Genomic DNA, 14,498 nt, shown 5'->3' on the forward strand with positions numbered 1-14,498 from the left:
AAAAGAAAAGTTGCCAATTTAGACACTCCATTCCTGGTCCCTGTGGGTCCATAGATCCCAGCATCACAGAACTGCTACCAACCACGGGTGACATTCACATACTTACTGTCTTGGTTATCTAGTGGTGGTATAACAATTACCACAAGTGGGTGGCTTTAACAAACAGAGGTTTATTCTCTCTCAGTCTAGGAGACTGGAAGTCTGAATTCAGGGTGTCAGCTCCAGGGGAAGCCTCTCTCTCTCTGTTGGTTCCGGGGGAAGGTCCTTGTCATCAATCTTCCCCTGGTCTAGGAGCTTGTCAGTGCAGGAACCTTGGGTCCAAAAGATGCGCTCTGCTCCTAACACTGCCTTCTTTGTGGCATGACGTTTCCATGTCTCTCTGCTCGCTTCTCTCTTTTACATCTCAAAAGAGATTGATTTAAGACACAACCTAGTCTTGCAGATTAGTCCTGCCTCATTAACATAACTGTCTCATTAGCATCACAGAGGTAGGATTTACAACACATAGGAAAATCACATTAGATGACAAAATGGTGGACAATCACGCAATACTGGGAATCATGGCCTAGCCAAGTTGACCCACATTTTGGAGGGACTCAATTCAATCCATAACACTAACCAACCACACGGCATGGCCCTGACCAATCCTGGCTGAAGGGTTGAAGCAGAGTCCTGGGATCCATGAGGGTGCCAGATGTTACCCCCCTTAGTTGCTAGATTGTGGGGTGAGTCAGGAGGTCCAGGGGAGGAGCAGGCACAGCTGGGGCAGGGGGGTTGGGCCACTTAGGGAATCTGGGCAATGGTTATTTACCAACTGGGACAGAAGTATTTTTAATACTTATTTTAAGTATTTTAGCAACCAGTATGACTGCATCAGTGCATTCCTGCGAGTACCAGCCCTGAGACCAACCACAGCGCCCATATGATCACATCGAATCCAGTTTAAAACTACATATTTTATTAACATTCTTCATCAACAATACAGGGCCATGTGTACAAATGCTATTCAAGTCCCACACCCGGCAACCTCCCACCATCACCCCCCACTGACCAACCAGCCAGGAGCCGACTCCCCTGCAGGTCTCCCTTTTGCCCTCCTCCCTTATGTTGGGCCTCACAGAGCTAAGCCTCCAGGAGGCTGGGAATGGCAGGGCTGGCTTCCAAGCTTGAGCTCTGAGGTCATGAGAGGGCAAAGGCTTGGATTCCCTGGGCCCTTTCCCCCTCCCCCTTGCCCTCCTCCTCCCACTCCAGGTGTGGGGTGATTAAGTATGGCCAGAATTGGGGTGGGGAAGCCCCCCATGACTCCTCCATCAAGGCTTGTTGAGCAGCAGCATGGGCTCCCTTTCAGCCCTCTCTGCCACATCCTTTCCCTCCAAGTGACCTCCCTGCTGACCGTCAAGATGGCAGAGAGACCATTGTTCAATGGAAGTCCGTGCACAGGAGGCTGTGACAAACATGGTGCCTTTGATGGTATAGATCTCATCCTCTTGTTTGCCACTGTATCACCAGTGCCTGGAAGGGACTGGGCACATAGTTGGCACTCAGTAAATGAGCGCTGGTGGTGCAATAGGTAAAGCGCTTGGCTGCTAACCAAAAGGTTGGCAGTTTGAACCCACCAGCCACTCTGCAGGAGAAAAGACTTGGAGATTTGCTCCCGTAAATATTACAGCCTAAGAAACTCTATGGGGTAGTTCTACCCTGTCGTAAAGAGTCGCTATGAGTCAGAATCCACTCAACAGTACACAATAACAACAGGGTGGATGAATGAATGAATGAAATATTGTGAGAGAGAGAAATATAGGTAGGACAAGTCATTACCACATTAGCCCTCTACAGGGCATGAAGGCAGGATGGGCTAAAGTCATCCCAGGCTTTGCTTGTGAACTCAGGGTGTTGTGCAACCATTGGGGTTGCTGTGGCCATCGCCTGGACACTGCAGGGGTGTGGGCTTCAGCACTGCTGCCTGCAAGGGTGGCAGACCAGCTTTGGGAGCCAGTCAGGGTGGGGGTGTTTGTGTTGTCCCCACTCCCTCAAAGCCCAGGCATCTGGTCCTCTGAGACCCAGAGCCCACAGCAGTGCCCCATCCAGAACCAGTCAGATGAGCAGGGATAGTCTGGCAACTGCACCCCTATATTCTGGTCTCCCCCATTCCCCAGCCTCAACCCTCCCAATGTTCCCCTCAGAGTTGACCTTGACCTTCTGGCTTCTCTATCCCCACTACTGCCTCCATCTGACCCTGTCCCCAAATTCCAGCCCCCTTAACTACCAATAACATCCAGGTAGTCCTGTCTCCCCAGAGACTCTCCTCAGTGGCTAGGTTGGGTCCTGGAAGTTTGCATCACGAAACAGTAACTCACAGGCATCTCTGCAGATCTTGTCTTTGGGCCTCGAATTGTGAAGATGTCGCCAGAATCTCAGGATGGGAAGGATCTCTAAGCTTGTCTAGGCTGACCCTGTGCAGAAATCCCTTGTAGGCCATGTCTGGCAGATGACTGCCCAGTCTCTGCTGGGATACCTCCAGCAGTGGACACGGAGCTCTTGCTACCTCCCCGGGCAGCCATTCCAACACTGAACCACGTTAGCTATTAGAATGTCCTTTATACAAGGTAGAAATGAATCCATTTGCCCCTCCCACTTCTCTTTCCCCAAATATCCCAGCCTCTGCATGACCCTCTCCTCTCTACTCTGTGTCCATAACAATGCTCCTCACCATTTGCCTCTTGCTCTGTCTGTCTGTCTCTCTCTCACACACAGACACACACATCTACTCCCTCTCCTTTTATATGGTAATACAGTCACATGCCTCCATCATTTATCTGTACCTCCCTTCTTCCTCTCTCTCCTTCTTTGCTTTCCCAGCAAAGACCTGGAGGCTGGAGACCAAGGAGAAAGGCTGGAAGAGTGCCAAGGCAAGCAAGCATTCAGCCAGGTTCTGAATTGGGCTGGGGTGGCTGCTGAGGCAGGGTGGACGGGGAACAGCAGCTAGAAATACTAGGCTATTGGCTGCCATCTCCCAGAGCAAGGGCTCTGCAACTTGGCTGGGGAGAGCAGGACAGCAGGCTACTGAGTTCTCTTTCCCTTCACTGCCCACAGTTCCAGAGAGGACAAGGACACACCTGTCCCTTCCCAACTTCCCTAGCAGTTGGCAAGGGTAACTTGGCTGCCTTTCACACGTGGCAATTCTAAATACATTTTGCCAGCCTCAAGGTCCAGGAGAGCCTCCTACCAGCAGCAAGAATCCACTGCCCACTCCCTGCTCCCAGCATGGCGGCTGAGAGGAAGGGTTCTAGCAGATAGCAGTGATGACATCAGACTCACTAGAGAGTGGATGAGCCAGGCAGAGGGGAAAAGCCAGGACCCCCAAAGATAAGAAATAAAAGCAGAGGCATCCTAAGAGTTAGAAGCTACCTGTCTAGCTTGTGGGAAACCTAGCAATGCCTGGGTGGCCATTTTTCCTCCTTGTCATGATCCACCAGCCAATGAAGTTCTCTATGGGTCACAGACCAGGGGTGGACGCTGGGACCTTACCAGCCCAAGCTTGTAGTGGGTCATGGGTGGATTCAAGGTCGTGTGGTCTTATGTTCAGGAGGAATCAAGACACAGAGAGAAAGAGAGATGATGGGAGGGCCTGCTACTTGTCCCGCTGCTTGGCGCTCTCACTTCCAACATTGAACATGGGGACCAGCAGGCCCAGCAGCCACCTCTTCCCGAAGACCTCCTGTAAGTTCTTGCGCCAAGGCCGGGCCCGCACAGCCACCCCCTTTCGCACCTGGTGGCGGGTCTGTCCCCGGAGGATCAACAGCAGCTGGTGGCAGCAGAAGCCAGCGCAGGCCAGGCCGATGGCAAACCAGAGGTAGAGCATGAGGATGACGAACATTTCAGAACCAAGGACAGCTCCTGCAGGGGGAAGGGAGACACCAGACCCACTTTACACCCAGACCACGTACAGAAATGCGATCCAGGCAGGCACCTTCCGCTGGGAGCGAGGGAGATTAATGAGATGGAAGCTACATTTTGTAGCAATCTCAGCGCTGCAGGGAGGGAGAGGAAGAATGGACTAATCGCCCCAACTTTTCCATGGTGCTGATGGCTCCTGAGACAACAGGGAAGAACTGGGGGTGTGGGGGAGACGGAAGGGAGTTTGATGAGCTCAGCATAGAAAGCCCTCAGCTTCTCTGGGCTGCACCTAGATGCTGTGAACATTTCAGTAGAGTCAGGGATGCACGTCTCTGCCTGCTTTTTCTGGGCTGGAAGCAGGGAGAGGGAGCTTTTCTTAGGAGAGAAGGGTGAGTTGAGAAGAAGCTGGTGCCTGGGCAGCTGTCTTGACTGCAGCAGCACCTGCTCCCTGTGAAGCTGGGAGCACTGGCTGGGAGGATTCAGGAAAGCAATGACAGGATGGAGTCCAGGGCCTAGTCATTGAGAAGAATAAATCACAAGCTAGGCTCAAGGGCAGTGCAGAGCACTGACTGAGAGAATAATTCAGTCATTAATGTTAACAAGGGGGCAGTGTGGCCACCAGCACATTAGGCCAAAGGTGTTCCATCCATAGGAGCTTGCTAATGCTGGAAGAGGCCCCCAGGGTCATGAAGCTAGCCCCCTGCGTTGGGGAAGGATTACCCCCAAGCCCCTCCAAACCAAGCACTCTCCGTTACTGGTTTTAAACATCCACTGAGTAAGAGCTCCCACTCTCTCCCTCAAAGTTTGAGTGACCGAACCATGCTAGGTTTGAATTTCCCAGCCGTGTGGACTTGCACAAGTTTCTTAACCTCTCTGAATTTCAGTTTGCTCATTTATAAAACAGGCATAATAATACTGATTTCACAGGGTTGCATAAGTCAAGAAATTGTGTGCCAATGAATCAGCATTCTCAGTGCAGTGCTCCCTGCTGAGGACCATTTAGCAGATCCAAAAGGGGCTCAAGTATAACTCCTAAAATCACCAAGCTTTCCCCTTCTCGTTTCCAGGGCTTGGAGTCCTGCAACTCCAAGCTGCAACTATGGCAGCTGTGGTAAAGACACCCACCTTGACCACCCAGCAGCCAGGGGGGTGGCCCCAGGAGAGAACTCAAAAGCCCTCCTCGGCCCTTCTCTCCCTGTAGGACAATTCCACACAATCTGCTCCAGAGACCCCACCTTACAACCTATTCTGCCACTGCAAATCTCTACCATATCCCTCCCTTCCTCCAGTTTCCCCTAGTCCATCTCTTCCTTGGTCTCCCCAGGATCCAATTTCCAGACCCTTGAGGGCTGGGCTTTAAAACTTGTCCAGTGTGAGCAGCAAATGGACTCAGCATCCAAGGAGGATGCAGATCTGGTTCAGGTTTGCTCATTAGCAGCCTCCTCTCGCCCTAGTCCCCGGGAGTTTTGACAGCAGGTTTTTCTTTGCAAAGTTGGAGACAAATAAGTCCAGATGCCCAGGGGCTGCACAGCTCGTTCCAGCTGGCATGTAGAGCAGCCCCTCCATAGGCACTAGGCAGCAGCAGGACAGGTCTCACACGGGGCTGCGCCATTCCTCTGACCCACTTCTTCCTTGTCAGCACAGGTGAGCTGGGGCAGCCACGTGAGGAATAGAGGACCACAGGCCATGCTGCCCTTTGGGCTCAAGGAATGCTGATGGCCAAGGACAGCCCTACAGCTAGGATGTGAGACATCAGACGAGCCTGGGTTGACGGAAGCTGTTTCCCACAGGCTTCTTTTCTGGCACTAAAACAAGGCACGAGGAAGACCTTGCAGCCTTTTCCTGGCCCCATGCAGCAGCTACAAAAGGCTATTCTTGGGACCTACTTTCTCTCAAAGTGTTTGAAGTTGCCTAGCCTGGCTGTCTTGGCACCTCTGAACTATTTAATAATAGTTATGCTTCTTTTAGAAAATCACAGACTCTTCCCAAAGGGCCTGAAAAGGTTGCACCATCCAATCTCCCCTTCGCCTGCTTCCCACCAAGCATCTATACACCTTTGACCAACACCCAGCATCTTCTTTAATGCATCCAGGGACAGGAAGCTTCCTCCCTCCTTAAGTAGCTCATTCATCAGGAAGCAGCTCCAACGAGAGCTCCAGAGAGGCAATGTGGTACAGTGGAAAGGGCATGAGCTTTGGAGACTAATAGCCCTGAGTCCAAATCTTGGGTGGGAATCACACAAGCTGTGTGGCTTTGAAGCAACTTGACCTTGCTGAGCCTTTGATTCCTCATCTTTAAAATGGACTTGATGATACCTACCTGACAGACTTGTCATGAGGATTAGATGAAAGGAGATATGCACAGTAGGTGGCATATAATAGATGTTCATCAAACGCTAGTCCCCTTCCCCTCCCACTGGACCTTCCAGTGGTCCCCACCATGCTCTGCACTTTTCCAACTGCCATGACACAGGTCAGATGGTATCATCTCCATTTTCCGGATGAGAAGATTGAGGTTCAGAGAGGTGATACAACCTATACTGGTCACACAAAGTCAAAAGAGAAGACGCTTCTAGAACCTAGCTGGCCAGTCCTCTACCTCTTTGGCATCAGCCAAAGGTCTATAGTTAGCAGCCACCTTCATTTTAGAAGACTCCTTCCCACTTCTAGCTTGCAGAGCCCACACTCATAGCCATTCCAGGTGTTGGCAGCTGATCTGACTCAGGGGCAGTACTAGAACTGGGGACACTCAATTTCTATTAAACAACTTGTGACTTCTTACTCCCTCTTGTCGACCTGTCCTCCTGGGCATGTGAGAGGGGGTGCGCTCTCAACCATTTGGATTGGAGAAGGAGAGATGTGGGGGGAACTGAGCAGGTGAGGTGAATGTGAGGGGATGGGGAGAGAGAGATGGAGGGTGGCCAGGACAAAGAGGAAATGTTGGCAATGGAGGAAGACTGAGATGGGACTCCTTCATTCTGCTGGACAGGGCTCTGGGCCCCAAGGTAGCCAGAGACTGGCTGTTTTCTTATCAGCAAGAGGTCCTTCTTCCTTTCTTTCCTGTCCCCCAAACTTGGCACATACAGACAGGCCTCAGGCCCAGGCTTATCATGAACCAAGTCATTTTAAGAGCCTCTCTTTGCAACCACCCATTTTTGTGTGGTGAGACTACTTGGAAAAGAAAGTTTAACCATGCTCTCTGGCTCCCCTCATCCCTCCACCTGCCTGTGCTCACACTCCACCCTCTGGCCCACCCACCCACACTCCCCTGTCCTGGTTATTTTGGTCCCAGCTGCCTTCTTTGCCAGCACCCAGATCCAGAAGGTCTGAGAGCTCTGAGTTCTGGGTCCAGCTCAGCCACCACCCCTTAAGGCAGCTCCCATAGGCAGGTCCTCTCTGTGCCTGTGTTCTCACTGCCACATGGCATGAGAATTCATGCCTGGGAAGAACCGGCCTGCAGAAAGTCATGCCAGCCCCACCAAAGACCAAAATGATGGCTTCCCCCATAGTGGAGCAGAATTTTTATGAATGCCTAGCCCAGGCACATCAAGATAATCTTGGTGTCTCAGTGCAAGCGGTTGCACCCTGTCTGTCTTTGTCCCCGAAAGCTCAGTGAGTGAGGGAATATGTTGTATTCCCTATGCTATTGAGGAAGAGCATCAGACTGTGGTCTAAAAACCTGGGAGCAGGGCAGACGCTGCTACTCAGTAGTAGTATGATCCTGGGCAAGCCATTGAATTCCATCTGAACCTCAGTTTCCTCATCTGAGAAATGGGAGTAACAATTACACACACTTACACACATATACACACGTTACCTATTGTGACACCAAGCCAGTCAGAGTCAAAGGCCAGGATGGTGAGGTAGTGGAAGGAAATGAGATGGGGCAAATTTCAAGGCCAGGTAAAGTGACAAGAACTGCCACCAGGAGCTGGGTGCCCTAGGGCTAGATCACTCCGTGGGACGTGCTACATAAAATGCAGTCCTCACCAGGACACCCAGCTGAGCACCAGTGTGGCAGCTCATGTGCCTGGCACATGCAGGTCTGAGAGCCTCCTGGAGGGTCTGATCCCACACCAGTTCTACAGCTCTTTGGGGTGTAGATGGAACCATTAAAGACGGCTGCAGCTCACCCACAGTGCTTCCTGCTCTGAGCCATCTGCAGGCTGGAGAACTTGGTGGGGTCAAATGGAGTGGGCAGGAAGGTGAGGCTTAGCTTCCTGCTGGGGATGGGGTGGTACCATGTTCAGCCTTCCTGTGGTGGTTGGCAAGACCTTTGGAAAGTGAAGTCCTTGGGGAATGTGCGAACAGGATTTGGGTTCAGGCAGAAGAGGGTCATAGCATGGGCATACCTCACAGGGGTGCATGGGGCCATGGCCTGCACTCAGCCCTGCCTGGCACAAAGCAGGTGTATTGCCTGGATCACCACAATTCTATGAGCAAATAGGAGAGAACAAGGAGTAGATGATAGGTGGGGTGGGGGAAATGTTCACCAGATAAAATATAGCACACCCAGTTAAATTTGAATTTCAGAGAGACAATGCATACTTTTTTTAGTATAAATATGTCCCAAATAGAAGCCCTGGTGGCGCAGTGGTTAAGAGCTTGGCTGCTAACTGAAAGGTCAGCAGTTCGAACCCACTCGAATCCATGACCTGCTCTGGGAAAGAAAGATGTGGCAGTCTGCTTCTGTAAAGATTACAGCCTTGGAAACACCATGGGGCAGTTCTACTCTGTCCTATGGGGTCATTATGAGTTGGAATCCACTCAGTGGCAATGGGTTCGGATGTTCCAAATACTGCATGGGACATACACTGAAAAATTATGTGTTGTTTATCTGAAATTCGATTTTAACTGGGTGTCCTGTGTTCTGATTTGTTAAATCTAGCAATTTTGGGGGTGGGGGTGAGGGACTCTGAGTAGGGCCCAACCCGCCTGTCAAGGCCACTCACCGGAGAAGAACTGGCTGATGGAGGTGGGCAGGAGCGTGAGGAAGGCCAGGGGGTGGGAGAAGGAGATGGAAAGGACTGCGGAGATGTAGGCCACGCCGGCCACCATGGAGTAGAGGCAGGCGAGGGAGGTGTAGAGGCAGAACAGGACGAAGTTGCGCATGTTCCTGCTGCCGATGCAGTTGCCCGTGAAGAAACAGTGGTGGTCGTGCCTCAGAGTGACCCTGGCGCACACTCGGCAGAAGTGGGTGCTGGGCGGGGGGCATGGCGCCCTCCTGGCTGAGGTCCCCTGGCAGGCGCCCAGATCGTCTGGGGAGTTCTGGATGACCAGGACGTAATTGCCCAGGGCGTTGGCAGAGAGGAATAGAAAGAATGCCCCATGGAGCAGGGCGGGCGAGAAGAGCGGGGCGGCTGCAGGGTCCTCGCGCATGCTGGGCAGGAAGAGGAAGAGCTGCAGCACAAAGGTCACCAGGGCGATGCACAGGAAGTAGGCAGGGGCCACCACGTTGAGCAGCCGAAGGGCCAGCATCCTCGATTACATTCCTGCGGGCCCCGAGCGAGAGGGAGACTTACCGCGGCGTCCAGGGGGGCGCCCTAGCGCGCTCCTTGGGCGACGCCTGTCGGTCCGACTCCGCGCCAATCCATGCCTTCACCCCTCCCCCTCCAATCACCCCTCCCGCTTCCCTAATGGGTGGCAAGCAGGCGTGAGACGCTCGAAGCTACAGCAGACTCCGGGGGCCAGGCCCAACCTCGGGGTGCCAGCTCCCTCGGTTTTTGCACGACCTCGGCTCCTTGGAGTCCCGGGGTCAGGCACAAGGGCGGCGGGGGCTGCTAGTTTGCGCTCAGTAGGGGATGCAGGATGGGGCCGAGAGCTCCTCTTCTCTATGGCAGTGGAAACAAGCCTGAGTTTGGGATTTCTCGTTCAGATCCCCTTAGGAGGAGAAGGCCAAGGATTTGGGGTGGGGTGGGGAGAGCAAAGGGAAATGCACAATTTGACCGACTGGAAGTCCTACTTCACCGCCCGCTCCCCAACACACACAGGGACAAAGCGCAGGGACTTCACGGGTACCGTCTTTAGAGGTATGTGTGCGTGTAAGCTCGTGGTGCGTGTGTATGTTTCCGTGACTGACTCAGTACGTGTAATCTGTGTGCGCCTGGATATCTGTCTGTATTTATATCTGTGTATGTGTCTGTGTACACACACGCACACACGCAGCCGCTGCCACCTGTCTTTTAAAAAATCGATTAAAACAATCGATTCATTCAAACACGCGCTCAGGAACGGGGTGGGGTGGCGGGCGCAACCAGAATACCTGTATCAGCGGGTCCTGGTCGGCTCATCTCTCCGACGCTGGCTGTCCTGGCTATTTCTTTGCAAAAAGCGTTTTCATTTGAGGCGACGGAATTAAAATCCCTCTTTAGCGTCTGCCTCCCGCCCTCCTGGCGTGAGAAACCCAAACAACCCCCATGACGACGAGACCCTTTCGGTGCCGACAAGCCAGCCCTGGGCTCATGAATGGATGCTTGCCCAGTCTTTCCCGGGATCGAGCCACCGCCTCCGAGCGCAGCCCCCGCCGCATGCCCATCCCACCCCGTCGCCCACAGCCCCGGCTGCTGCCCAGCTTCAGAAGCCCCCGGAAAATAGGATTCCGGGCGCCATAGAGAACTTTTCCAGAGGCTAAGGAGAGGCGCGAGAAAAGTTCTGGGAAGGCAGCTGCGCCCAGGGTGGGCGGATGCCACAGTGCCTCGGTTCAGGCCGTCCCGTCTGGACTGGGCGGCTGATCACCTTGGAGTCCCCTTTGCAGGTGCCTACGCCTCCGGGGACCCTCGGCCGCCGTGGGGAGCGCGGGCTTCTCTCTGCAGCAGGGGCGCTGCGCAGAGCACGCTCAGGGGTGGTTGCTGGAGACTCAGCACCGCCCTCGCTATGCGCCCACCGGGGGCCGCAGCGGTGCTGACCACCCCAGGGAGCCCGTAGCCCCGGGCTCCGGAGAAGCAAGTGTCTTCCCCGCGCCAGTCGCCAGGGGGACGCAGGAACTGCCTCCAGATGCGCCGCGGCGTAGGGAAGGCAAAGCACAGGGGCTGGGAGAGTGAGGGGCGCTCGGCGGGCGGTCGCAGCCGCGGGCCTGCGCCGGGGCTTGGATGGCCGAGGCCGCCTAGGCGCCTGCAGACCCGTGGTGCGGGGAGCTGTCCGTTCAGCACCGGCGCCGCCTCGCCGGTGGCAGAGGGCGGCACAGCCCGAGCCCTAGCGAGGCAAGCAGCGCCGGCGGCTGCCGGCTGCTGGGCCACCGCCTCCTGGGCGCCCGGGAAGCCGCCCGCCGGTTGCCCCCGCCGCATCGCCGCAGAGGACTAGGGAAATGAACTCACCGAGCTCCGGTCGCCGACAAGAGGAGCTCTGGACGTCGGCACTCGTCCTCTTCGAGGCCGCAAAGTTATGGGCTCGGCCCGGCTGGCTCGCTGCCTCCTCACGCTTCGCTTCGGGGACTGGGCAGGTAGCCGGGGTGTGGGGAGGAGGGAGCGGGCAGCTGCCGTCCTCCCACTCGGGCGCCAGCGAGTGGGGACCAGGAGGCGGCGGGGATAGCAGCTGGGCACCCCCAGCTCTGCCTCCCCTCCCTTCCCTCCTGGGGGCGGCGCTCTGGTCACCCCTCTTGTTCCACCTCCCGCCTCACCCCACCCCACCCCCGTTCTTGGTCCCTCTGGAGTGGGCTGGGGGCGCCCTGCCTGACTCCAGCTGCTGGTTCCAACTGGGAGATTCAGCCCTGATGTGGCTGCTCTAGCCATCCTCGTCGCTTTCCCTCCCCTCTACGACCAGCAACCCTCCTGCTCTCGCTCTGACTCTGACGGCTCTGACCCTCTGACCGAAGGAGACATGGAGGTTTGAGAGCTCAGCTCACCAGGGGCAACATGCATACAGACCATTGCCATCTCCTCAGAAGGGCTGTGCACAGAGGGGTTCAGATCTGAACCCTGGAGCCTGGCTTCGTGGGTTTGAATGGCCACCATTCTCTACTGTGTGATCTTGGATTACACTTTCCTCGTCTGAGAAGTAAAGAAGTGAGGATTAAGACAATGTATGGAAAGCCCTTAAATAGAGCCTGCACATGGTAAATGCTATTTGGCTATTAGTTCATAATTACTGACACTATTTATTAGGCCCTTACTGTGTACCAAGCACTGTGCTTTTAGCACAAGACAGCTTCGTCTATCCTGTCAACATGATCTAGGAAGCTCCAGGATCCCCATTCTGCAGATGAGGAGGTCGAGGCTCAGAAGGGCTAAGTTACGTACCTAAGGTCATCCAGTAGGTGGGTGATAGAGCCTGGATTTGAACTCAGTTCTAGCACGAGTGCTCCTGCACTCAGTTTGTATGCAACCCAGCTTCACCCTGAGACCCAGAAGGAGCTCTGATTTGGGAGAAAGGAGTTTATCCAGACACAGACCAGGAGCTTCTGCCTGGAGCTTCACTCCCATCTCCTTGTTCCTATTCCCTTCTCCTTCCCTGACTCTACTATTCTGAGGTGGGTACCACCAAGAAGGTGGTGACACCAGCTAGTGTGGAATGGGGACAGGCAGAGACCACCTTAGCAGCACTGCAGAAATATTGGTGCCACCATCGTCCTCGGTTTCCTGGGCTGTCATAGCTCACCCACTTGCTCTTTTCCACTCCTCTTGGTGAATGCAAACATAATAAATAAACAATTGTTTATTGCTTTCTCAACCAGTTGATTAATGCAGGAGCAATCCCTGGATGTGAGGGCCATATGCTTATCAGCTCAGTCTCTTTTTGAATCCAGACACTGTTTTCTCTGCGTTTTAGCAGTATGCAACAAAACAAAAAAGGGGCCAGGAAACCTTTTCGTGTTCTGAAAGGGACTCACATTTAAGCAAAAGAACAGCATGCCAGGTGTTTGCCTCCAGTAGCTCTGAGTTCCAGTGGTCACAGGGCAGACCCAGGGAAGCACCAATGGCCTTTTCCCCTTCAGAGCAGCTTTTTGTCAAGATCATGGCTGTCTCAGCCCTTTTCACAAGCTCTGCCAGCTCCTTACACTGGCTTGGGAGGGAGGGAGCCTGGAGTGCTTTGGTTTTGGCTATACTGATTGAAGATCTCCGTTCCCTAAATACGTTGAGAGTTGGGCGGTATTTCTAATTTTATTTTGCATATGGGTGTGTGGTGGGAAGGTGTGTGTCTGGATATGTGTGTGTGAGGGGAGGGAAAGAGAGAGAGAGAGAGAAGCTAGGAGAATGTGGGAAGATGTCAGTGGGGGAAGGGAGTATTTCACCATGAAAAAGGAGATCTGGCAATGCAAATGAAAATGGACAACAGTGATTTGTTTAGAAATATAGTTGAACAACAAAAAAGGACATTAAAGCTTCAAATCGAGAGCTAGTGGTTCCTCAGCCCCCCCCCCTTAAGTGAGATGAGTGAAAGGAAATACAGCCAAATGTTGTCTTGTTTCTCTAAAATTGGTGCTTATTCCTGACAAAATCAATAGGGAGGTCAATTTTAAAAGTCCACTTTGATTCTGGCCCCATCAGAGGTAAGCAGACTGAAAACTAACACTTTATTGCCGCTTACCAGCTGTGTGAGCTTGAGCAAGTCATTTGACCACTCTGCTCTCAGTATCCTCATCCATGAAATGGGAATAACACCATTGCCTTATGGTGATGAGGACTAAATGAGACAACGTAATTTAAGTGACTCGGTCCAGGCAGAAGACTGGACAGCGTTAATGTCTCCCACCTCCTATCTCTCTCTTGGATGCTGACCATTATCTGCAGATGTCTTATCTTTCCACCTAAAATGAGAGCTTCTGGCCTATGGCAGAAACCCTTTGCGGGGTCCTCCGTAGTACCTACCAGGATGACTTTCCCAGAGTAGGCACTGAGTAAGATGTATCGAATAATGAGTTGATATCGATCTTTCTCTCTGAGAGGAAAAGCTATGTTTCGAGGCCTTTGAGATACCTCATGAGGACACATTTGCTACTTATCTTGCACCCTGCTGCCCACCCCAACTATAGTCTCAACCTCCATGAACAGCATCAGAAAAATGACTATAAACCACATCCCCCGTTGCCCTTGTCATATATTCTTCAGTTCAGCTGCGACTGCACCTGCAGACGGTCCCAGGTGGGTGGGAACACAGGCATCTGATTGCCACCGAGCACTTTCCCGGAGATCCAGGCCATAAATCTTGCTTGCTATTTGACGATGTCATTTGAGTAAAATGAATTCCCTTCCAAGCAGCAATCATTCCATTTTGCCTCAAAATGCTCTGTACAAAAAGAGAAGCTCTATGAAACAAGCAACGTCTCCCTTGGGTGAGGAACCCACCTACACTTATCTGTCTGGTCCTTTAATTCCCCAAGTGTTTGAGGCAGAGAACATTACAAGATGCAAGAAGCCACATCTAAGGAGGCTGGTGGAGTTTTTCTTTCATTCCCACACTCTTATTTCAGATTGATCAGGAGGAAGATCGGCTGCGGCCTTGATTTTAACTGGTGCCCCAAAATTAAGATTATAATAGACATCCTCAGACAGGATTCTCTTAACTGTCAATAACAACCACAAAGTGCTCCCCAAGCCTCAGAAGACTTAGTAAGACGCCATCCCTGCCTGCCCAGATCCAGAAAACATATAAGTGTAATATTCATTC

General features: G+C 53.0%; 1 protein-coding gene across 1 annotated transcript; it reads right to left on the minus strand.

Annotated features, from left to right (window-relative positions):
- Positions 1–3,256: 3,256 nt before the first annotated feature.
- Positions 3,257–11,398, minus strand: ZDHHC22 (zinc finger DHHC-type palmitoyltransferase 22). Its single transcript, XM_004371069.1, has 3 exons — positions 11,210–11,398; positions 8,849–9,388; positions 3,257–3,897 (listed from the first exon to the last, which is right to left on the minus strand). Exons 2-3 carry the CDS (start codon positions 9,372–9,374, stop codon positions 3,632–3,634), a joined length of 792 nt encoding a protein of 263 aa, XP_004371126.1. The 5' UTR covers positions 9,375–9,388; positions 11,210–11,398; the 3' UTR covers positions 3,257–3,631.
- Positions 11,399–14,498: the final 3,100 nt, after the last annotated feature.

Source organism: Trichechus manatus, unplaced genomic scaffold (assembly GCF_000243295.1).
Source record: "Trichechus manatus latirostris isolate Lorelei unplaced genomic scaffold, TriManLat1.0 scaffold00010, whole genome shotgun sequence".
Taxonomy (NCBI): Eukaryota; Metazoa; Chordata; class Mammalia; order Sirenia; family Trichechidae; genus Trichechus; species Trichechus manatus.

Excerpts from the sequence above, each read along its gene's own strand:
- ZDHHC22 (XM_004371069.1), bottom strand. The coding sequence starts at position 9,374 with ATGCTGGCCCTTCGGCTGCTCAACGTGGTGGCCCCTGCCTACTTCCTG. Across the intron at positions 3,898-8,848 it reads CATCAGCCAGTTCTTCTCCG|GAGCTGTCCTTGGTTCTGAA; the intron begins GTGAGTGGCCTT and ends TTCCCCCTGCAG.